Raw genomic sequence first — 23,427 nt, 5'->3', positions numbered from 1 at the left:
CAATGACACAACTTTAAAAGCACCAAAAGATGTATTTCCAAAGATGTTCTTTATTTCAACTAAACAGGAAATTCTTTTTATTCAATTATTTATAACTCGTTTTTTTCTTATTTTTAATGGGTAAATTTAATTTTTTTTGTTTTAAAAAAGTAAAAACAGAGTAAGCTTTAAATAAATGGTACAAATTATTGAAAAACCGATCCCCAGATTTGGGTTGCGGAGCCTCAGGAGAAGCAAATTTCATCCGATCCGCCTGAAATTTGGTACATGATATTGTTATATGGTCTCTAATAATCATGCAAAAATTGGTCCACATCGGATCATAATTATATATAGCCTCCATATAAGCCGATCCCCAGATTTGGTTTGCGAAGTCTCCAAGAGAAGCAAATTTCATCCAATCCGGTTGTAGTTTTCAACATGGTGTTAGTATATGATCAATAACAACCGTGCCAGAATTGGTTAATATCGGTCAATAATTATATATAGCCCCCATATAAAACGTTCTCCAGATTTGACCTCCGGAGCCTCTTAGAGGAGCAAAATTCATCCGATCCGGTTCAAATTAGGAACGTGGTGTTAGTATATGGTCGCTAACAACCATACCAAAATTGGTCCAATCACACAAAAATTGGTCCATATCGATTCATAATCATGGTTGCCTCTAGAGCCAAAAATAATCTACCAAAATTTTATTTATATAGAAAATTTTGTCAAAATTTTATTTCTAGAGAAAATTTTGTTAAAATTTTATTCGGTTCATAATAAAATTTTCATCATTATCAACATTTTATTTCTATAGAAAATTTTGTCAAAATTTTATTTCTATAGAAAATTTTGTTCAAATTTGTTTCGGTTCATAATCATGGTTGCCACTCGAGCCAAAATTAATCTACCAAGATTTTATTTCTATAGAATATGTTGTCAAAAGTTTATTTCTATAGAAAATTTTGTTAATATTTTATTTCTGTAAAAATTTTTGTCAAAATTTTTTTTCTATAGAAAATTTTGTCAAAATTTTTATTTCTATAGAAAATTTTGTGAAAATTTTATTTCTATAGAATATTTTGTTAAAATTTTATTTCTGTAGAAAATTTTGTCAAAATTTTATGTCTACTTTGTCAAACTGAATTATATACGATCGATCATTTTTGATTTAATATATACCACGTATGGACTTACATACAATTTGGAAGATGGTGTTAGGAGGTTTTAAGATACCTTGCCATCGGCAAGCGTTACCGCAACTTAAGTAATTCGATTGTGGATGGCAGTGTTTAGAAGAAGTTTCTACGCAATCCATGATGGAGGGTACATAAGCTTCGATCTGGCCGAACTTATGGCCGTATATACTTGTTTTTTTTTTTTTTTTAATTTTGGTAGATTATAACAATAATCGTGTGGCAAGGAAGGATATCAAAGCACAAATAGGCCTTTAGTGAAAAAAATTAAAGTCTATTTATTTTAATGTTCAATTTCCAAAAATCGATTGCTTTCAACTCTAGTCTTTATAAAATACTAATGCCGATTTTGCTTAGCATAGAAGACGCGCGAAAAAAAATTCTCCTTGGCTAAAGTCCATAAACTTTTCAAAGAAGGAGTTAGAAGATACAACTTAAAAATTGGTATCTTTACACAAAAGAAACATTAAGAGATTAAATTTATTTTTCTTTTTTCTAAAAAAAATCAAATCGTTGACATGGTTAACAGCTTTGCTATGCATGAAAATGATCCTACCAGATATATTGGTCGCAATCAGCCTTGTCAGTACCCGTATTTATATGGAACCTATATCTGAAGTGGAACAGTTTTCACATTTTAATATTGTTACTTAAATTATCCCAAGTATGTGTTATCGGTGCTGGATTATTGGAAAATACAACATAAAATTCTTGCATATTTTTGCATACCTCTATATATCATTTTTATCGGATTATGTGAAATTCCCCTGTGACCAGCATCAGATTAAACAACTGCTGCATGTACAATTGTTGCTTCTGGTCGAATAACACACCAAAAACTTAATTTAATTTTAAAATCGAGTGTATTCTCGCCAATGCTTAAAGACAAATCGCGCAGCAAAAACATATTCTACATTTCGCAAACAACAGGTTTTCCACATGTATGTTATTTATTGAACGAGTAGATCAGGCTTTAGGGAAAAGAATACTACCAGCAGTGTTTATGTGTGCACAGTGGGATGAGATATTTTCAAGTGGAAAAAGGAGTCCCAAAATCCAAATGAAATAGATCCACTGATATGGGGCTGCGCATTTTAATGAATATGAGCCCTAAAAAATGTAACTGAAGTATGAAAATAGACCCCAAAATAAAATTAGTTATCATTTTTTCTTTAGATTTAAAAGACCATGTGAAAATGAAACTGATGGAAAAACTGTGAAGTATTAGAAAAAAGATATGTGTTACTCAGTACGAATCTCTTGGCAATTGCTTTAGTCCACTTTGGATTTATGTCCATAGGAGAAAGTCCTAAATCGTGGTCGAAGGCCTTCCAGTAAAAAATCTAATGCGAATCAGTGATATTCAGGACATCAAGATGTGTATAGTTGCCATAATTGACAAATCCCAGAAGTCCCACTTGCAAACTCAGCACAATCTTAAAAAGAAACTTGGGGTTTATTTTCATAATTCAAACGGGCCTGAAAAAATGCAATGAAGTTACTCCTCAGTTACTGTTGCCACTCGTGCCAAAAATAATCTACCAATATTTGAAGAAAATTTTAACAAAAATCTTGAAAATTGAAAAAATCTTAAATTGAAGCTTTTCATCCAAATTTTGTCAAAATTTTATTTCTTTGGAAAATTTTGTCAAAACTTTATTTTTAACAAGTATATACAGCACTAAGTTCGGCCGGGCCGAATCTTAAATACCCACCACCATGAACCAAATATTAGGGTTTCCTTTGAAATTTCAGGAGGGCTTGAGGACTTGAGAACACTTCCCAAAGATAAATTTAAAGATTTCACCTATGAGGACTATATCAGATTCTGGATTTATAAGAACCATTTTTGTTTGAGTTTTAGAGGAATCATTAACATCTCTTGTAAGTGTGCAAGAAAATTATAAAACAACGTCTTGATTTGAAATCTTAAATCTGTAGAAGTAAAATCTGGAAATTTTACATTGAGTTTCAAGCAATTTTCATGATCAGTGCGCCTTCTACACCCTCAAGAAGTGAAGTCGGTCTATATGGAGGCATTACCAAATGGACCTATAAAAACTTAATACGATACACGTTTTTGTGAGCCAGAATATTTACTATTTCAGGCAAATCAGATAAAAACTACGGTTTCTAGAAACCCAAGGAGTTAAATCGGGAGATCGTTATTATGGGGGCTATACTAAAATATGGACCGATACTCAACGTTTTCGGCACACCTCTTTATGACCCGAAAATACCTCTAGATTTCCAATTTCTGACAAATTGGATAAAAACTACGGTTTCTATAAGCCCAAGACCCCAAATTGGGAGGTTGTTTTATATGGGGACCATACCAAAACATACTCACAATTTTTGGTACACGTATTTGTGGTCCTACAATACCTCTAGATTTCCAATTTCAGGTAAATTGAATAAAAACTGCGGTTTCTATAAGCCCAAGAAGTAAAATCGGAAGACCGGTCTATATGGGGGCTATACCAAAATATGGACCGATACTCACAATTTTTGGCACACGTATTTGTGGCCCTAAAATACCTCTAGATTTCTAGTTTCAGACAAATTGGATAAAAACTGCGGTTTCTATAAGCCCAAGACCCCAAATCGGGAGATCGGTCTATATGGGGGCTATACCAAAATATGGACCGATACTCACAATTTTTGGCACACGTATTTGTGGCCCTACAATACCTCTAGATTTCCAATTTCAGGTAAATTGAATAAAAACTGCGGTTTCTATAAGCCCAAGAAGTAAAATCGGGAGATCGGTCTATATGGGGGCTATACCAAAACATGAACCGATACTCACCATTTTTGGCACACCTCCTTATGGTCATAAAATACCTGTAGATTTCAAATTTCAGGCAAATTGGATAAAAACTACGATTTCTATAAGCCCAAGACCCCAAATCGGGAGGTCGGTTTATATGGGGACTATATCAAAACCTGGACCGATATAGCCCATCTTCGAACTCGTCGGAATGACAAACTTATTAAACCCTCGTCACCATTCTATGGTGGTGGGTATAAAAATAATTTTGTCAAAATATTATTTCTATAGAAAATTTTGTCAACATTTTATTGCGATAGAAAATTTTTATCAAAATTCTATTTTTATAGGATATTTTGTCATAATTTTATTTCTATAGAAAATTGTGTCAATATTTTATTTCTATAGAAAATTTTGTCAAAATTCTATAGAAAATTTTGTCAAAATTTTATTGCCATAGAAAATTTTTGTCAAAATTCTGTTTCTATAGGATATTTTGTCAAAATTTTATTTCTATGGAAAATTCTGTCAACATTTTATTTATATACAATTTTTTTGGCAAAATTTTATTTCCATTGAAAATTTTGTCAACATTTTATTGCGATAGAAAATTTTGTCAAAATTCTATTTCTATAGGATATTTTGTCAAAATTTTATTTCTATAGAAAATTGTGTCAATATTTTATTTCTATAGAAAATTTTGTCAAAATTCTATAGAAAATTTTGTCAAAATTCTATAGAAAATTTTGTCAAAATTTTATTGCCATAGAAAAATTTTGTCAAAAATCTGTTTCTATAGGATATTTTGTCAAAATGTTATTTCTACGGAAAATTCTGTCAACATTTTATTTATATACAATTTTTTTTGGCAAAATTTTATTTCCATTGAAAATTTTGTCAACATTTTATTGCGATAGAAAATTTTGTCAAAATTCTATTTCTATAGGATATTTTGTCAAAATTTTATTTCTATGGAAAATTTTATCAAAAGTTTATTTCTATGGAAAATTTTGTAAAATTTTATTTCTACCGAAAATTTTGTCAAAGTATTAATTTTATAGAAAATTTTGTCAAAGATTTTCTATAAAATGTTTTTGCCAAAATTTTATATCTATTGTCAATATTTTATTTCTATAGAAAATTTTGTCAATATTTTATTGCGATAGAAAATTTTGCCAAAATTCTATTTCTATAGGATATTTTGTCAAAATTTTATTTCTATGGAAAATTTTGTCAAAATTTTATTTCTATGGAAAATGTTGTCAAAATTTTATTTCTATGGAAAATTTTGTCAAAATTTTATTTCTACAGAAAATTTTGTCAAAGGTTTTCTATAAAAAATGTTTGCCAAAATTTTATTTTTGTCAAAGTTTTGTTTCTCTAGAAGATTTTGTCAAAGTTTTGTTTCGATAGAAAATTTTGTCAAAATGTTATTACTATAGAAAATGTTGCCAAAATTTTATTTCTATAGAAAATTTTGTCAAAATGTTATTACTATAGAAAATATTTCCAAAATTTTATTACTATAGAAAATTTTGTCAAAATGTTATTACTATAGAAAATTTTGTCAAAATGTTATTACTATAGAAAATATTTCCAAAATTTTATTACTATAGAAAATGTTTCCAAAATTTTATTTCTATACAAAATTTTTGTCAAAAAATTATTTCTATAGAAAATTTTGTCAAATTTTATCTCTATTACCAGTTTTTAAAGTTAATAAACATGTTTAAGTAATATACCATATTTTTTTCAAAATTTGTGTCTTAAAATTTTGTTCTTATGAATGTTTTATTTCTATACAAAGTTTTGTTTCTCTAGAAAATTTTGTCAAAATTTTATTTCTATAGAAAATTTTGTCAAAATTTTATTTCTATAGAAAATTTTGTCAAAAATTTATTTCTATAGAAAATTTAGTCAAAATTGTTGTCAAATTGTCAAAATTTTATTTCTATAGAAAATTTTGTCAACAATTTATTTCTATAGAAAATTTTGTCAACATTTTATTTCTAAAGAAAATTTTTCCAAAATTTTGTCAAAAATTTATTTCTATAGAAAATTTTGTCAAAATTGTATATCTTTGAAAAATGTAAGTATCACTTAGTTTGACATTGGTGATTACCAGTTTTTAAAGTTAATAAATATAATAAATATAAATATAAAAAATTTTGTAACATTTTATTTCTATAGAAAATTTTTCCAAAATTTTGACAAAAATTTATTTCTATAGAAAATGTGGCAAATTTTATTTCTATCGATATTTTTTTCAAAATTTTATTTCTATAGGAAATTTGGTCAAAATTTTATTTCTTCGAAAAATTTAAGTATCTCTTAGTTTGACATTGGTGATTACCAGTTTTTAAATTTAAACATGTAAGGAAAGTCTAAAGTCGGGCGGGGCCGACTATATTATACCCTGCACCACTTTGTAGATCTAAATTTTCGATACCATATCACATCCGTCAAATGTATTGGGGCCTATATATAAAGGTTTGTCCCAAATACATACATCTAAATATCACTCGATCTGGACAGAATTTGATAGACTTCTACAAAATCTATAGACTCAAAATTTATGTCGGCTAATGCACTAGGGTGGAACACAATTTTAGTAAAAAAATATGGGAAGCATTTAACTCTGAAGCAATTTTAAGGAAACTTCGCTAAAGTTTATTTATGATTTATCGCTCGATATATATCTATTAGAAGTATAGGAAAATTAGAGTCATTTTTACAAATTTTCGACTAAGCAGTGGCGATTTTACAAGGAAAATGTTGGTATTTTGTCATTTTTGTGGAAATCAGAAAAACATATATATGGGAGCTATATCTAAATCTGAACCTATTTTATTTATATACAATTTTTTTTGGCAAAATTTTATTTCCATTGAAAATTTTGTCAACATTTTATTGCGATAGAAAATTTTGTCAAAATTCTATTTCTATAGGATATTTTGTCAAAATTTTATTTCTATGGAAAATTTTATCAAAAGTTTATTTCTATGGAAAATTTTGTAAAATTTTATTTCTACCGAAAATTTTGTCAAAGTATTAATTTTATAGAAAATTTTGTCAAAGATTTTCTATAAAATGTTTTTGCCAAAATTTTATATCTATTGTCAATATTTTATTTCTATAGAAAATTTTGTCAATATTTTATTGCGATAGAAAATTTTGCCAAAATTCTATTTCTATAGGATATTTTGTCAAAATTTTATTTCTATGGAAAATGTTGTCAAAATTTTATTTCTATGGAAAATGTTGTCAAAATTTTATTTCTATGGAAAATTTTGTCAAAATTTTATTTCTACAGAAAATTTTGTCAAAGGTTTTCTATAAAAAATGTTTGCCAAAATTTTATTTTTGTCAAAGTTTTGTTTCTCTAGAAGATTTTGTCAAAGTTTTGTTTCGATAGAAAATTTTGTCAAAATGTTATTACTATAGAAAATGTTGCCAAAATTTTATTTCTATAGAAAATTTTGTCAAAATGTTATTACTATAGAAAATATTTCCAAAATTTTATTACTATAGAAAATTTTGTCAAAATGTTATTACTATAGAAAATTTTGTCAAAATGTTATTACTATAGAAAATATTTCCAAAATTTTATTACTATAGAAAATGTTTCCAAAATTTTATTTCTATACAAAATTTTTGTCAAAAAATTATTTCTATAGAAAATTTTGTCAAATTTTATCTCTATTACCAGTTTTTAAAGTTAATAAACATGTTTAAGTAATATACCATATTTTTTTCAAAATTTGTGTCTTAAAATTTTGTTCTTATGAATGTTTTATTTCTATACAAAGTTTTGTTTCTCTAGAAAATTTTGTCAAAATTTTATTTCTATAGAAAATTTTGTCAAAATTTTATTTCTATAGAAAATTTTGTCAAAAATTTATTTCTATAGAAAATTTAGTCAAAATTGTTGTCAAATTGTCAAAATTTTATTTCTATAGAAAATTTTGTCAAAAATTTATTTCTATAGAAAATTTTGTCAACATTTTATTTCTAAAGAAAATTTTTCCAAAATTTTGTCAAAAATGTATTTCTATAGAAAATTTTGTCAAAATTGTATTTCTTTGAAAAATTTAAGTACCACTTAGTTTGACATTGGTGATTACCAGTTTTTAAAGTTAATAAATATAAATATAAAAAATTTTGTAACATTTTATTTCTATAGAAAATTTTTCCAAAATTTTGACAAAAATTTATTTCTATAGAAAATGTGGCAAATTTTATTTCTATCGATATTTTTTTCAAAATTTTATTTCTATAGGAAATTTGGTCAAAATTTTATTTCTTCGAAAAATTTAAGTATCTCTTAGTTTGACATTGGTGATTACCAGTTTTTAAATTTAAACATGTAAGGAAAGTCTAAAGTCGGGCGGGGCCGACTATATTATACCCTGCACCACTTTGTAGATCTAAATTTTCGATACCATATCACATCCGTCAAATGTATTGGGGGCTATATATAAAGGTTTGTCCCAAATACATACATCTAAATATCACTCGATCTGGACAGAATTTGATAGACTTCTACAAAATCTATAGACTCAAAATTTATGTCGGCTAATGCACTAGGGTGGAACACAATTTTAGTAAAAAAATATGGGAAGCATTTAACTCTGAAGCAATTTTAAGGAAACTTCGCAAAAGTTTATTTATGATTTATTTATTAGAAGTATATGAAAATTAGAGTCATTTTTACAAATTTTCGACTAAGCAGTGGCGATTTTACAAGGAAAATATTGGTATTTTGTCCATTTTTGTCGAAATCAGAAAAACATATATATGGGACTATATCTAAATCTGAACCGATTTCAACCAAATTTGGCACGCATAGCAAAAATGCTAATTCTACTCCCTGTGCAAAATTTCTACTAAATCGGTGTTAAAAATTGGGCTCTGTGGTCATATGAGTGTAAATCGGGCGAAAGCTATAAATGGGAGCTATATCTAAATCTGAACCGATTTCAACCAAATTTGGCATGCATAGCAACAATGCTAATTCTACTCCCTGTGCAAAATTTCTACTAAATCGGTGTTAAAAATTGGGCTCTGTGGTCATATGAGTGTAAATCGGGCGAAAGCTATATATGGGAGCTATATCTAAATCTGAACCGATTTCAACCAAATTTGGCATGCATAGCAACAATGCTAATTCTACTCCCTGTGCAAAATGTCAACTAAATCGGAGTTAAAAACTGACCTCTGTGGTCATATGAGTGTAAATCGGGCGAAAGCTATATATGGGAGCTATATCTAAATCTGAACCGATTTCAACCAAATTTGGCACGCATAGCAACAATGCTAATTCTACTCCCTGTGCAAAATTTCTACTAAATCGGAATTAAAAATTGGCCTCTGTGGTCATATGAGTGTAAATCGGCCGAAAGCTATATATTGAAGCCATATCTAAACCTGAACCGATTTCAACCAAATTTAGCACGCATAGCTACAATCCTAATTCTACTCCCTGTGCAAAATTTCAACTAAATCGGAGCAAAAAATTGGCCTCTGTGGTCATATGAGTGTAAATCGGGCGAAAGCTATATATGGGAGCTATATCTAAATCTGAACCGATTTCAACCAAATTTGGCACACATAGCTACAGTGCTAATTCTACTCCCTCTGGCTTCTGGGGCCATATAAGTCCATATCTGGCGAAATATATATATGGGAGCTATATCTAAATCTGAACCGATTTCTTCCAAAATCAATAGGGATCTATTCTGAGCCAAAACACATACTTGTGCCAAATTTGAAGTCGATTGGACTAAAACTGCGACCTAGAATTTGATTACAAAAATGTGTTCACGGACAGACGGACATCGCTATACGAGTCAAGAGCCCACCGTGAGCATTTTTGCCAAAGACACCATGTGTCTATCTCGTCTCCTTCTGGGTGTTGCAAACATATGCACTAACTTATAATACCCTGTTCCACAGTGTGGAGCAGGGTATAAAAATATTTTTAATTAATATACCAAACTTTTTTCCAATATTTGTGTCCTATAAGTTAGTTCTTATTTTGGCATAAATTATTTCATTACATCTTTGATCCCACACACTTTTAACATTAAATAGTTCGTTTAAATTTATTCACATTTCACTCAAACATAGCCCATAATGCAGTGCAACAACGATGCCAGACAATCGCAAACATATGTGTTTAAAAATGCATTTTCTGTGTAAGCTGGATAATAAAAAGCGTATAGTTCGACATAAGAATTCAACCGAAAAGAACCATTTATAATGAATTTTATAACGGACAACATTCTTGGTACTTTTTGAATTGTAATTTCTTAAAAGCCGCATCAGCCGAATGGTTGCAATGACTTTGAAAGGAAGTCTTGTTGCTTGTTATTCACAAAACAATTTGGCAAATGTTTTCTTTTGCCCATAAAATGCAAGACGAGTAAAGTAAAGGGATTTTGTTATGAACCTCCTTTAGATGCAGTAAGCCAGTGTCTACCTTGTCAGTATTTTAGTTTTTATGATGATGTCTGAGACCGGTTTCTTGAGGCTAATGTTGTGTTACTTTTATATTTTCCTTCTTAGATATATAATGAAACCTTGAATGTCTACATCAAAAACTTTATTTGGTCTTATTTCTAGTTTGTGGCTTTGTGTCTGAGATGACTCGTGTTGGTTAAAGGCTGGTATTTGATTTTTTTTTGTATATTTTTCTTAATGGAATATCAAATGAAGTGGTATTTCTTTGGATAACATTGAAGAAATAAAATAAGTTCGGATTTAAAGAATATAGTTAATAGCTGAAATCGTTATTGTCATTTTTATTGTCTGTAATCTTTTTATTTGCTATAGACACTTTTTTGCAGCAAAAGGAAACTTCTACATATTAGGAGATGATTATTTTTTGGGTCTTATATCCTAACTCCTTATGGAAATTATATACGGGAGTTATTTCTCTCAAATTGATCCATTCTGCAAATTTCCTTTGCAGTAATTTTCATTTCTCACAAAATGTACCACTTTTCGCATGAGCTATGGCCATGCGAAAAATAGAAGAAAATTGCAAAAGAAAGCTCAAAATCCAATTTGGCGACAAAATTATAAAGGGTTATGAAATACGAAGGACAGAAATTACTTTTGTCCTCTCATCGAGTACTTTCGGCTGGGATAAGAGATTTTTGTTTGGAATTTTTGTGTTGGCTAATTAAAATTTCTTTTGGTAAAACCATTTGTCAAATTGATTAACACATTTGCCCTCCATTGGCTAAGCTACGTTTGTATATTGGACTACAAGCGGTTTGCAGCTGAAATTAAAGAAACATAATGTGCTAATTATAAATTTTCACCTCAAAGTCAAATACTATCTCAAATCAAAATCTAGTTAAATTAAAAAAAAATATTTCTTTAAATAAATAATATTTTATATATTTACTTCAAGGACATACCTTCACTCACTTCAATGAAAACAAGTATATAATGTCGTAAGTTCGGCCAGGCCGAATCTGGAGTGGAGGGTACATATACCACGGTTTGCGTAGAAACTTCTACTAAAGGCTGTCATCCACAATCGAATTACTTGGGTTGCGGTAACATTTGCCGATGGCAAGGTATCTTAAAACTTCTTAATTCCGTCTTCTAAATTGTAAGTTAGTCCATACGGGGTATATATTAAACACGGTCGTAATTTCGGCCAGGCCGAATGTTATTTATGTACCCTCCACCATGGATTGCAGAGAAACTTCTACTACAGACTGTCATCCACAATCGAACAAAATTTCGACAAAATTTTCTATAGAAATAAAATTTCGACAAAATTTTCTATAGAAATAAAATTTTGACAAAATTTTCTATAGAAATAAAATTTTGACGAAATTTTCTCTAGAAATAAAATTTTGACAAAATTTTCTATAGAAATAAAATTTTGACAAAATTTTCTATAGAAATAAAATTTTGACAAAATTTTCTATAGAAATAAAATTTTGACAACATTTTCTATAGAAATAAAATTTTGACAAAATTTTTTATAGAAGTAAAATTTTGACAAAATTTTCTATAGAAATAAAATTTTGACAAAATTTTCTATAGAAATAAAATTTTGACAAAATTTTCTATAGAAATAAAATTTTGACAAAATTTTCTATAGAAATAAATTTTTGACAAAATTTTCCATAGAAATAAAATTTTGACAAAATTTTCTATAGAAATAAAATTTTGACAAAATTTTCTATAGAAATAAAATTTTGACAAAATTTTCTATAGAAATAAAATTTTGACAAAATTTTCTATAGAAATAAAATTTTGACAAAATTTTCTATAGAAATAAAATTTTGACAAAATTTTCTATAGAAATAAAATTTTGACAAAATTTTCTATAGAAATAAAATTTTGACAAAATTTTCTATAGAAATGAAATGTTGACAAAAATTTCTGTAGAAATAAAATTTTGACAAAATTTTCTATAGAAATAAAATATTGACAAAATTTTCTATAGAAATAAAATTTTGACAAAATTTTCTATAGAAATAAAATTTTGACAAAATTTTCTATAGAAATAAAATATTGACAAAATTTTCTATAGAAATAAAATTTTGACAAAATTTTCTATAGAAATAAAATTTTGACAAAATTTTCTATAGAAATAAAATTTTGACCAAATTTTCTATAGAAATAAAATTTTGACAAAATTTTTTATAGAAATAAAATTTTGGCAAAATTTTCTATAGAAATAAAATTTTGACAAAATTTTCTATAGAAATAAAATTTTGACAAAATTTTCTATAGAAATAAAATTTTGACAAAATTTTCTATAGAAATAAAATGTTGACAAAATTTTCTATAGAAATAAAATTTTGACAAAATCTTCTATAGAAATAAAATTTTGACAAACTTTTCTATAGAAATAGAATTTTGACAAAATTTTCTATAGAAACAAAATTTTCGCAAAATTTTCTATAGAAATAAAATTTTGACAAAATTTTCTATAGAAATAAAATTTTGACAAAATTTTCTATAGAAATAAAATTTTGACAAAATTTTCTATAGAAATAAAATTTTCACAATATTTTCTATATAAATAAAATTTTGACAAACTTTTCTATAGAAATAAAATTTTGACAAAATTTTCTATAGAAATAAAATTTTGACAAAATTTTCTATAGAAATAAAATTTTGACAAAATTTTCTATAGAAATAAAATTTTGACAATATTTTCTATAGAAATAAAATTTTGAAAACATTTTCTGTAGAAATAAAATTTTGACAAAATTTTCTATAGAAATAAAATTTTGACAAAATTTTCTATAGAAATAAAATTTTGACAAAATCTTCTATAGAAATAAAATTTTGACAAACTTTTCTATAGAAATAGAATTTTGACAAAATTTTCTATAGAAACAAAATTTTCGCAAAATTTTCTATAGAAATAAAATTTTGACAAAATTTTCTATAGAAATAAAATTTTGACAAAATTTTCTATAGAAATAAAATTTTGTCAAAATTTTATTTCTATAGAAAAGTTTTTCTATAGAAATAAAATTTTGACAAAATTTTCTATAGAAATAAAATTTTGACAAACTTTTCTATAGAAATAAAATTTTGACAAAATTTTCTATAGAAATAAAATTTTCGCTAAATTTTCTATAGAAATAAAATTTTGAAAAAATTTTCTATAGAAATAAAATTTTGACAAACTTTTCTATAGAAATAAAATTTTGACAACATTTTCTATAGAAATAAAATTTTGACAAAAATTTCTATAGAAATAAAATGTTGACCAAATTTTCTATAGAAATAAAATGTTGACAAAATTTTCTATAGAAATAAAATTTTTACAAAAATTTATATAGAAATAAAAATTATTGTTGTCAAACTTCAGCTTAAAACCATGCATTGACTAAATTACAAGTATAGCTTAACCAGGAAAAGAGATATGCTTGCACATTTGTTTAGGCAGTAGCCGGCTATCAAACATTTTTTTGGAAGATTCAAGTGAAGTTCACTTTGGGTTGTGTGAATTACCCGAATTTATTCTATTAATTGGTTGATAGTTTTTATACGATAAGTAGAGGATGCTGATGAGGAATGTGGTAATGCGGAAACAGCTATACATCCAACCATCTTGCAGTCTATAGGGCTTTACCCAAATAAATTTAACAAGCATACTTTTCCTCTGTTTGTTAAGCTACATTTGTAGTTTAGTCAATGCATGGTTTTAAGCTGAAATCAAAAACAACAATAATGATTGAAGAGAAACCAACAATAACAAACAAAACAAATAAAATTTTGACAAAATTTTCTATAGAAATAAAATTTTGACAAAATGTTTTATAGAAATAAAATTTTGACAACGCTTTCAACATAAATAACATTTTGACAAAATTTTCTATAGAAATATACCTTTGCAAAAATAAAATTTTTTCAAAATTTTCTATAGAAATAAAATATTGACAAAATTTTCAATAGAAATAGAATTTTGAAAATTTTTCTATAGAAATAAAATTTTGACCAAATTTTCAATAGAAATAAAATTTTGACAAAATTTTCAATAGAAATAAAATTTTGACAAAATGTTCTATAGTTCAAATGTTGACAACATTTTCTACATAAATAAAATTTTTATAAAATTTTGAAAAAATAAATTTTTTTCTAGAAATAAAATTTTTTCAAAATTGTCTATAGAAATAAAATATTGACAAAATTTTCTATAGAAATAGAATTTTGAAAATTTTTCTATAGAAATAAAATTTTGACAAAATTTTCTATAGAAATAAAATGTTGACAAAATTTTGTATCGTAATAAAATTTTGACAAAATTTTCTATGGGAATAACATAAAATGTTAGTAGTTTATTTTTGGCGATATGGATAAATTTTTGTTTGATTGGGGATTGACTATATATAACTATAGACCGATATTAACCAATTTTGGCATGGTTGGTAGCGGCCATATACTAGCGTAATGTACCAAATTTCAACCGAATCGGATGAATTTTGCTCCTCCAAGAGGTTTCGGAGGTCAAATTTGGGGATCGATTTATATGGGTGCTATATATAATTATGAACCGATATGGACCAATTTTTGCATTTTTGGTTGTTAGAGACCATATACTAACACCACATACCAAATTTTCTTGCTCTTCCAAGATGCTCTGGAGTTCAAATCTGGGGACCGGTTTATATGGGGGCTATATATAATTATAGACCGATATGAACCAATTTTTGCATGGTGGTTAGAGACCATATACTTACACCACATACCAAATTTCAAACGGATCGGATGAATTTTGCTCTTCCAAGAGGCTCCGGAGTTCAAATCTGGGGATCGGTTTATATGGGGGCTATATATAATTATAGACCGATATGAACCAATTTTTGCATGGTTGTTAGAGACCATATACTTACACAACGTTTCAAATTTGAAACGGATCGGATGAATTTTGCTCTTCCAAGAGGCTCCGGAGTTCAAATCTGGGGATCGGTTTATATGAAGGCTATACGTAAAAGTGGCCCAATATGGCCCATTTGCAACACCATCCGACCTACATTAATAACAACTACTTATGCCAGAGTAAAGGAAGCTTTCTCCAAACATAATAATTCCATGAACTAACATAAAGTTATATTAGCCTAAGTGAACAAAATGGTTAATTTTTTTTTTGAGTGTATGATTATAATTTTGCTACAATGATTTTTTCTTTACTTTTCGTCCATTGTTTTATTTTATGAGAAAGTCTTTATTAGTAAATGATAGTTAAAAAACACATCAGATTATTATATTTTCCTTTTTTTAAGCAACGCTTTGTGGAAATCAGAAAAAGTGTTTAGTACAATTTTCGAACGAGGTAGTTAATATTTCCCATTAAACAGTCCTTTCTCCCATTTTTTCATATTTTTTAAACTTAAAACTATATATTTAACCCATTCCATTCAAAGATTTACTGCACTTTTGGCCCCCATGAGATAACCTGAAACGCTATAGGTTCCAATGCCTTCACATCAATGTCATGGGAATTTAGGTTTTTGATAATTTGCTGAATATTTGGAGTCTTCTGGAAAATGAAAAACAAAAATTTCACTGAAATTTATCGAATTTGCGTTATTCCCCAAAATGAGTCTTACCATTGCCTCATCGATGAACGGCTTGAAATTGGCACTTCTCAATGCTTTATAGAAATCTGCAAATTTAGCATTTTTCTTGCATTTGGCGGTAATCATATGCTGATATGCGGGCTGTGGTAATTCTCCTATTATTTCGGCAACAAATGATGTAAATGAGCCCAATGGGTGAGGGTTGCTAGATAGATCCTGACGATGATGACGACGATGCCCATGTTGAGTATTGTGATAGCCACCAATAACGGAGTTGGAATGGTCGTCGGGACTCTGTTGCGAGTCCAAAAGCACAATTTCCACTAATGGCTGATGATGGTCCTTAGAGGCAGGACCAGCACTATTTCCAAGCCTGACATCATCAGAATACTCCAGCTCATTTAATTGTGGTCTTTCGTATGCGAGAACATCAACCGTTTCTGATTCCAAATGGGTTTTTGTTGTTTTCGCTTTGGTGGCCTTGGTGCCAGGGCTAGTGGTCACTGAATTAGAGGATACTTCGTGCATACTATTATCATTAAATTCGTATGGTTCCCATGATGATGACGATGATGCTTTTACTCCGGCCAATGTAGATGCTGATGCTGCTGTTGTTTCTGTTCTCGTTGTTGCATTAACCATCATATGGAGAAAATCCAATACTTCAATAATTTCTGGCACATCTAGCAGCTGTTTTTGAAAGTGGGTGAATTCATTACTCCGCAAATACTTAAAGGCCGTACGAAAATTGCCATCGATCACATAGTGTTTGGCCACAATTGCATCGACTATTGTCGTTGGTATTAGGTTTTCAAAATCTTTCAATTCGTTGACAATTTCTGGTGAAATAGTTGCTGATTGTTCCAAATCCCTAAAATGGGGTGATTCGGTATATGGGTCATAGGAATCGACCAGAACTATGACCATCGAGAGATGTAATAGAATTGCATTGAATAGCAAACGCATTGTATTTTTTTTTTTTTTATATTATTGTTCGTATAGTTGGACACAATTCCGTAATGTGTGCTCTCTGTGAATGCTTAAATAGTACTGAATTAGTTGAGACGTCATAGGTCTTTGGATTTCATGTGTTGTTATCAGTAGGGAAGACTTTGCAACTGGGAGGCTGTAGGTCTTTCTCTCCCTCACACATTTTCTCTTCAATGTTCTTAAGAATATTAGGTATGCTAAAGGGGCAAACGACAAGAAATATATGAATGACTGAGAAACTGATACTCTACGAAATATAAAGAGAAGGACGAGATAAAACCCTTACTCTTTCCATAAAATTCTCTTGATAATGATTGAGAAAATAAAAAGTACAAGATACGATCCATCAAAATGGGCATGAAACTGATGGTACGCTAAGTAAATATAAACGATAGAAAAATACCCAAAGAAAAAACTACCCTCTCGATAAGTGTGACCAGTTTAGCTTATTTGTGTCTGAATTTAGCATTCAGTTTTTGTGTTTATCGGAAAAATTGTCATTTAGTATTTTTTAAATGTTGTAATTTCATTGTGGGGTTAAATGAAGAACATCTGCATAATATAAAGCTGGTTACATTTTTCAACTCTTCTTTACAAAAACAGACATCAAAATATTATTTGTTTATTTACAATAACAGCAGCATATAAAGAAAACAAAATCAAAACAAACTAAATTCATAACAGATAACAAAGCAAAAATGTGCGATAAGAAACTTGATACTCTCCAAAAAAAAAAAAAAAAAAAAAAATAGGGAAATACTGATCGTTAATCTCTAACAATGACCATGTAGCTTTATTTAAGGGAATGACATTGAATAATTCGCTCTATTCTATTGATTCCATTTCATTCATACTAGATTGTACACATTTACGTTCATTTATAAGAAATTTCGGAACAAGAGTAAAGTAAATTAAAGGGAAATCCCCGCACGTTTTTAATACAATACCCGAAAAGCACACAGAGAAAAACTTTGTTATTAGTACCTATCTCATTTAATATCATAATTTGTTATGGTTTTAAATTCTTTAATAAACAAAATAAAATAAATATCACCAAATTTTTCCAATGGAAGCTAAATCTTTTTAATTGATTAACTCATATAATAAACTTATTAATAAAATAAAAAAAAAAAAATTGATACAATTAATTTTTATGGCCTCCACCATATGATGGTGTTATATTAACTTTGTCATTCCGTTTGTAACACATCGAAATATTGCTCTAAAACACCATAAAGTATATATATTCTGCATCGTGATGAAACTCTGAGTCGATCTAAGCATAATGTAGGTCGGATGGTATTGCAAATGGGCCATATCAGTCCACTTTTACGTATAGCCCCCATATAAACGGACCCCCAGATTTGGTTTGCGGAGCCTATAAGTGTAGCATATTTCATCCGATCTGGCTGAAAATTAGTATATGGTGTAAGTATATGGTCTTTAAAAACCATGCAAAAATTGGTCCATATCGGTCCATAATTATATATAGCCCCCATATAAACCGATCCCCAGATTTGACCTCCGGAGCCTCTTAGAGTAGCAAAATTCATCCGATCCAGTTGAAATTTGGTATGTGGTGTTAGTATATGGTCTCTAATAACCACGCAAAAATTGGTCCATATCGGTCCATAATTATATATAGCCCCCATATAAATCGATCCCCCGATTTGGGTTGCGGAGCCTCTAAGAGAAGCAAATTTCATCTGATCCGGCTGAAATTTGGTACATGGTGTTAGTATATGGTCTCTAACAACCATGCAAAAACTGGTCCACATCAGTCCATAATTATATATAGCCCCCATATAAACCGATCACCAGATTTGACCCTCGGAGCCTCTTGGAACACCAAAATTCATCTGATTCAGTTGAAATTTGGTACGTGATGTTCATATATGGCCTCAAACAACCATGCAAAAATTGGTCGATATCGGTCCATAATTATATATAGGCCCCATATAAACCGATCCCCAGATTTGACCTCCGGAGCACCTTAGAAGAGCAAAATTCTTCCCATTCGGTTGAAATTTGGTACGTGATGTTAGTATATGGTATCCAACAACCATGCAGGAATTGGTTCCTATCAGTTCATAATTACATATAGCTCCCATATAAACCGATCACCAGATTTGACCTCCGGTGCCTTTTGGAGAAGCAAAATTCATTCGATCTGGTTGCGGAGCCTCTAAGAGAAGAAAATTTCATCTGATCCGGCTGAAATTTGGTACATGGTGTTAGTATATGGTCTCTAACAACCATGCAAAAACTGGTCCACATCAGTCAATAATTATATATAGCCCCCATATAAACCGATCCCCCGATTTGGCTTGCGGAGCCTCTAAGAGAAGCAAATTTCATCTGATCCGGCTGAAATTTGGTACATGGTGTTAGTATATGGTCTCTAACAACCATGCAAAAACTGGTCCACATCAGTCCATAATTATATATAGCCCCCATATAAACCGATCCCCCGATTTGTCTTGCGGAGCCTCTAAGAGAAGCAAATTTCATCCGATCCGGCTGAAATTTGGTACATGGTGTTAGTATATGGTCTCTCACAACCATGCAAAAACTGGTCCACATCAGTCCATAATTATATATAGCCCCCATAAAAACCGATCCCCCGATTTGTCTTGCGGAGCCTCTAAGAGAAGCAAATTTCATCTGATCCGGCTGAAATTTGGTAAATGATGTTAGTATATGGTCTCTAACAATCATGCAAAAATTGGTCGATATCGGTCAATAATTTTATATAGCCCCCATATAAACCGATCACCAGATTTGACCCTCGGAGCCTCTTGGAAGACCAAAATTCATCTGATTCAGTTGAAATTTGGTACGAGATGTTAATATATGGCCTCAAACACTCATGCAAAAATTGGTCGATATCGGTCCATAATTATATATAGGCCCCATATAAACCGATCCCCAGATTTGACCTCCGGAGCACCTTGGAAGAGCAAAATTCTTCCCATTCGGTTGAAATTTGGTACGTGATGTTAGTATATGGTATCCAACAACCATGCAGGAATTGGTTCCTATCAGTCCATAATTACATATAGCTCCCATATAAACCGATCACCAAATTTGACCTCCGGTGCCTTTTGGAGAAGCAAAATTCATTCGATCTGGTTGAAATTTGGTACGTGGTGGTAGTATATTATAATTAACAACCATGCCAAAAGTGGTCCATATCATTCCCTAATCATTTATAGCCCCCATATAAACCGATCCCGAGATTTGGTTTTGGAGCCTCTTGGAGGAACAAATTTCATCCGAGTGAGTTGAAATTTGTGGATAACAGTCTGTCGTAGAAGTTTCTACGCAATCCATGGTGAAGGGTACATAAGATTCGGCCTTGCCGAACTTACGGCCGTACATACTTGTTTAGTTTAATATATGTGGTATATATTAAACTAAAAAATATTTTGAAGACGGTGTTAGGAAGTTTTAAGATACCTTGCCATCGGCAAGCGTTACCGCAACCCAAGTAATTCGATTGTGGATGACAGTCTTCAGTAGAAGTTTCTACGCAATACTTGGTGGAGGGTACATAAGCTTCGGCCTGGCCAAACTTACGGCCGTATATACTTGTTTAATAATGGACTCAATAGACAAACGAAATTCCCATTTTCTTTTAAAGTATTTTCTTTTAGATCAAACAAACCCAAATTTATGATATGCGATTCAACGATTGTCTCTAATTCCTATTTTTTGCATTTAAAGAAAATTATTTAGGGTCAAATGAAAACTTTGCTTGTCTAACACCTCGTTCCTCAGAAAAGAAAGCTCTTCTTACTGCGTACATACACAAAAAAAAAGTTTTTTCTGATTCAATCACGAAATTAATTGATCCAATTAATTTTTTAATTGAAATGTCTTCAATCACAGAAATGATAGTATCAATTAAAAAATCAATTGACAGTCAATTAAAAAATTAATTGATCCAATTAAATATTTAATTGATACTATTAATTGGTGTGATTGATTTTTATTTCAATTAAAAAATTTGTTAAATCAATTAAATTTTTAATTGAATATTTTTTAAAATTCAATTAAGATTTTAACTGGAAAAATTTTCGTGAAATTTTTTTCTGTGTACGTACGTTTTCTAATTTCTGTTTTCAGATCTCAATTATATGTTCGCTTAGAAGAAAATGTTTTTGATTTAAGATTGAACTTTACAACCGCTGTCTATGTGACAGAATAGGGGTTTGGGCTAGAATCCACAAGATCCATTGTCCCGCCCATATATATTTTAACCAATTTGAGAGAAAATTTATAATTTGTATTAAACTATGTTAAATTTGTTATTATTTTTTTTCAATACAGATTCTTTATGATTATACTTGTTTAGATTGCAAAACCACTTTTTAAATTACACATAATATTCTCCATATATATACGAATAATATCCTTAGTAGTGCTTAATTAACCACGCACAATCAAGCAATATTTACCACAATAAAATTCATCCATACGAACATATCCCCAATTCCTTACATAAACATAATTGTATACAAAGTGCCACCCTGACAATGCGGGACCACATCGATATGACCAAAGGTCAAACTCTGTGGTAATATTACCACTAATACCACCCCCATATGGAAAAAGCCACGAATGTGAAGAAGAAATTGCAGGAATGACAAATAGAGAAGTTCTGCAAATAACACTAAAATGCTAATGGTAATATAAACAACCGACCAGTCAGCCAGCTAGCCAGTTAGAAAGCCAGCCGCCTAGTCAGGAACTTGTAATCTAAGGTCAAAACTATTAAAATCCCATCAAAAAATGTTGGTGTAAAAAACAACAACAATACAAAACACATATAATCATTTTGACCATCTGGCCACTCGAATATCCTACATTGGTATTGGCAAAAAAGCTTACAGTTCTAAAATTTTTAATAGGAGTAAGACTGAATGTCTTTCAGGGCCTTTTTGATTAGAGAATGGAGAGAATGTAGACTCAAAACAAGTTAGTAAAGTAGAAAGTCGGGCGGGGCCGACTATAAAGGGTGATACGGTCAAAATTTGGTCAAGGGAAAACGCGTGTAAATCGGTGAAATCGTTTACTTAAAAATCAAATTAATTTTCTTTTTCAAGTTCAATTAGTATAAAATTCAGGAAAAATATTCAGTTAGGCTTTCGCTTTTCCAAATCCGAATTGCCGGGCCTCACGCTTGACACCTGCCATCAGATTTTGTACAGCCATCTTGTCCACCTTGTTCGCCGCAGAAAGCCAGTTTGCCTTGAACTGCTGCTCGTCCTTAGCATTTTTTTTGGTCTTCTTTAGGTTCCGCTTGACAATAGCCCAGTATTTCTCAATTGGGCGGAGCTCTGGCGTGTTGGGAGGGTTCTTGTCCTTGAGAACCACCTGCACGTTGTTGGCGGTGTACCACTCCATGGCCTTTTTACCGTAATGGCAAGATGCCAAATCCGGCCAAAACAGTACGGAACAACCGTGTTTCTTCAGGAAAGGCAGCAGACGTTTATTCAAACACTCTTTCACGTAAATTTCTTGGTTGACAGTCCCGGAAGCTATGAAAATGCTGCTTTTCAAGCCACAGGTACAGATGGCTTGCCAAACCAGATATTTCTTTGCGAACTTTGACAGTTTTATGTGCTTGAAAATATCTGCTACCTTTCCCCTTCCTTTTGCCGTATAAAACTCCTGTCCCGGAAGCTGCTTGTAGTCGGCTTTGACGTAGGTTTCGTCGTCCATTACCACGCAGTCAAACTTCGTCAGCATCGTCGTGTACAGCCTCCGGGATCGCGCTTTGGCCGTCGTATTTTGTTTATCATCGCGATTTGGAGTCACTACCTTCTTGTAAGTCGATAGTCCGGCTCGTTTTTTGGCTCGATGCACGGTTGTAGACGATACACCCAGCTTATTTGCGGCATCTCGGAGAGAGAGGTTAGGGTTTCGCTTGAAACTACCGGCAACTCTCTTTGTCGTCTCAGCGGCTTCCGGTTTTCGATTTCCCACGATCCAGACTTCCTGGCTGTCGACAAACGTTCCCCATACACTTTAATTACATTTGTAACGGTTGATTTGGCAACTTTTAGCGATTTTGCCAGCTTTGCGTGCGAATAGCTCGGATTTTCGCGATGCGCGAGCAAAATTATGATACGCTGCTCTTCTTGTTTGGACGGCATTTTGACAACTGAAGAGTGAATTCCAAAATCAAAATAGGAGCAACATTCTACAGACACACACCTTCAAAATGAGGAGTGTTCAGGTTTTTTAAATGCAAAATTGAAAGAAATACGTCAAGTTTATATTGACCAAATTTTGACCGTATCACCCTTTATCATACCCTAAACCACCCCTACTGAATTAGTAAACATTGTTTATGGGGTATCAATGGTATAGGTTTGGGAGATAAACCGCATCTCCATATGTAACGACATTA

The 23,427-nt window shown here is 30.4% G+C and overlaps 2 protein-coding genes across 3 annotated transcripts in view; one reads left to right on the top strand and one right to left on the bottom strand.

The window, feature by feature from the left end:
• Window positions 1-23,427, top strand: part of LOC142238937 (semaphorin-2A-like) — a 525,466-nt gene that overhangs the window by 4,929 nt on the left and 497,110 nt on the right. The window lies entirely within an intron of this gene.
• LOC142240242 (uncharacterized) lies at window positions 15,619-17,076 on the bottom strand. The gene is made up of 2 exons (XM_075311934.1): window positions 16,050-17,076; window positions 15,619-15,979 (listed from the first exon to the last, which is right to left on the bottom strand). Exons 1-2 carry the CDS (start codon window positions 16,983-16,985, stop codon window positions 15,866-15,868), a joined length of 1,050 nt encoding a protein of 349 aa, XP_075168049.1. The 5' UTR covers window positions 16,986-17,076; the 3' UTR covers window positions 15,619-15,865.

The sequence above is a fragment of the Haematobia irritans genome, chromosome 5 (assembly GCF_050003625.1).
Source record: "Haematobia irritans isolate KBUSLIRL chromosome 5, ASM5000362v1, whole genome shotgun sequence".
Taxonomy (NCBI): domain Eukaryota; kingdom Metazoa; phylum Arthropoda; class Insecta; order Diptera; family Muscidae; genus Haematobia; species Haematobia irritans.
Note: the sequence above shows the minus strand (reverse complement) of the source record. Positions and strands in the feature narration are given on the sequence as shown.

What these genes read in the sequence shown, in the direction of transcription:
- LOC142240242 (XM_075311934.1), bottom strand. Translation starts at nt 16,985, where the DNA reads ATGCGTTTGCTATTCAATGCAATTCTATTACATCTCTCGATGGTCATA. An exon ending in CGTTCATCGATGAGGCAATG is followed by an intron (nt 15,980 to 16,049) that starts GTAAGACTCATT and finishes TTCATTTTCCAG; the next exon opens with AAGACTCCAAATATTCAGCA.